The following is a 2,500-nucleotide window of genomic DNA, read 5'->3' as shown; positions in this document are numbered from 1 at the left end:
TATATATATATAATATATATATTATTAATATATACACACACACACACACACACACACATTTATATGTGTGTGTCTGTGTGTGTGCATATATATGTACATATGGCAAATTTTCCGAATAAGATTGTTTGGCAAGAGCTGGAATCGCGGGTAAAGTCAACTATGTATGAATAGTATAGAGTGACAGGAATCCATCGATACCACTTTTGGTATTTAGTAACGCGACACTACTATGAAATTTTACCGAATTAGTTTTTCTGCAAAATGTTTATATCTAAGAAACATGTATTTTTGTGTTTGTTGTTTATATTACCAAAACATATCCTTGTTTGAAATCAGATATAAATATGTTACACCTCAAAATTTTATTTTCTATGAACAACAAACAAAGAAGAAAACGTATATTGGTGGGTAACTATGTTATATATTATTTCTAGGTTATGTTATTATTTCTTTGATAATTAATTTCCCAGCACTGAACAATACTTCAGTTCATTGGTTTGGATAATATTATAAACGATTTACAACTTGTGACTATTACATACTTAATTAGACGTTATAATCTATAGCACATATTTTGCGCACATATATTTTCAAATATATGTATTTTCTATTATCACGACATGATTGCCTCTTAGTTCAGCACTATAGTTCCACCAATACTTTTATAACTATTGCGAAAATATCAGTAAGCATTTCACGGGACGGCGCCTTTGTTTATTCACAGACTGAGGCCACATTTGATGATATCAGGTATGGGTGTCGGCGGAGTGAACGGTCTGTCCTGACCTTCCTTGCCCTTGCTCCTTGACCTGCGACGGATTCCGGGCGGGGTCGAGTGCTGCTCCCCCGTGGCGGCCACCGCGAGCGGGTCCAACGCCCCGGGAAGATACAGCCCCGGGTGCAGCCTCCCCCTGGGGCGCTGGCGGGGCGTAAAGGGCGGCCACACGCGGCGCTCGCTCGTCCCGACGGCGCTGACGACGACCCACGGGACGGATAAAGACGCGACCGCCTGCTTCTCCAGGAGGCAGACCATGTCCTTCGGGCTGATGGCGGGGGGCGCCGCCGGAGCTGAAGGGCCGACGCAGGGGCAGCTCCCTTCGTCGGCTGGCAAGAGCTGAGCAGGAGGCGAAGGAGGAGGAAGGGGAGTCTGGATCTCCATCCATCTGGCGAAGGGCGTCGGCGAGTCGGAAGGGCCTGGCAGCGCATCCTCGTAGTCCTCGGGCCGAGGGAGTCCTTCCGTGGAAGGGTTCCCTTCGGAGGGCTTGGGAGTCCCTCCCGCCGCCCCGAGACGAGCCGATTCCGCGAGGAGCAAACTACCTCTTCGGAGGGACTTCCGTCGGCCACTCCCTCTCCGGATCACCCTTGTCTCGGGGCGCTTCGAGCCTCGTCTGAGGGCGTAGTCGTTCTGCCTTCGGTCCTCGCGGCTCTCGCTCGGGTCAGCCCGAGAGCCTTTCTCGAGTGCGATACCTTCGGCTCCGGAGGCCGATGGGGGTGCCTCTGCACACGCACCCACCAGCGACTTCCTCCTGGCGTCGGGGTGGGCGCTCCTGCGGTGGGCCTTGCGGCGGCGGCGCCTCCTCGCTCTCCTGCGCGGGCGCGATGTCTGCGGTGGCGATGGTGGCGGCGGCGGAGCGCGTGTCGGGCGAGCGATCAGGTGCGGCCGGAAGTACTTGAGCATAGGATCCTGCCTTTGGTGCTGGCAGGGGGGCGGAGATCCCCGTAGGACTTGGTTGGCGCTCGCCTTCAGTTCGGTCAGGAGGTCGCTGAGCCGCAACTCGCCTTCGCCGTCGGGTGCCGTCTGCCGTCTGAGCAGCACGCGCATCGTCCCGCGGCTACGTTTGGCGTCGCAGCGATGCCGGCAGAAGAAGATAGCTAAAGCAGTCAGGAAGCCACATATCACCAATAACGCTATGAACCCACACACAGTCTGGAAGGAAAGGAAAGGACACATGAAGCCATCTCCATCTCTCAAGCGTATTAGACAAGCAATAATTCAGCAACAGCCTTGACCGTCGGTCATACTAACAAAGGGGTCCATCTCCACTGTGTGAACTCCACTCACTCGTGGCGACTCCGGTACTAATGCTCGTGTGTCACCCATGCCTCCCGACGCCTCCGGAACACGATATCAGCTTCCGGACAGATATGAGGGAGAAGTGTGTGTGCAGAGGGGTGGGGGTGGGGTGGGGGGATAAGATAGTCAGATGCATTTTGTTCTCTTTCTCTACGTTATAGTTAGTTGGAAGGGAAATAAGTGAGATGGAACAAGAGGAAAGGATAGTATAGCATGAAGATCATCCTAAATCCATATACATCTCACTTGAATGCGTCGTCAGGTTCACATCAAGCAGTTTAATATCAGTTTCCAGTTTTACATTTGAAATTGTTTGCTTCACTTCATGCAGATAATCATGCTAGTGGCTATTATCATCATCATCACTTTCATCACTATCTGCATCACTGCTGTTTTTTCATCCGTATATTCAACAAAGAGGATCTT

At 51.1% G+C, this 2,500-nt stretch overlaps 1 protein-coding gene across 1 annotated transcript; it reads right to left on the bottom strand.

Moving 5' to 3' along the window:
• Positions 1–73: 73 nt before the first annotated feature.
• On the bottom strand, positions 74–2,066 carry LOC147467649 (uncharacterized). The gene is made up of 2 exons (XM_086531050.1): positions 2,027–2,066; positions 74–1,927 (listed from the first exon to the last, which is right to left on the bottom strand). The coding sequence occupies exons 1-2, from the start codon at positions 2,036–2,038 to the stop codon at positions 719–721; spliced, it is 1,221 nt and encodes a 406-aa protein (XP_086387176.1). The 5' UTR covers positions 2,039–2,066; the 3' UTR covers positions 74–718.
• Between the last annotated feature and the right edge of the window lie 434 nt (positions 2,067–2,500).

Source organism: Penaeus japonicus, unplaced genomic scaffold, assembly GCF_977035675.1.
Source record: "Penaeus japonicus unplaced genomic scaffold, GWHDUDI00000001_assembly GWHDUDI00000034, whole genome shotgun sequence".
Lineage (NCBI taxonomy): Eukaryota > Metazoa > Arthropoda > Malacostraca > Decapoda > Penaeidae > Penaeus > Penaeus japonicus.
This window is presented reverse-complemented; position numbering and strand designations above follow the sequence as displayed.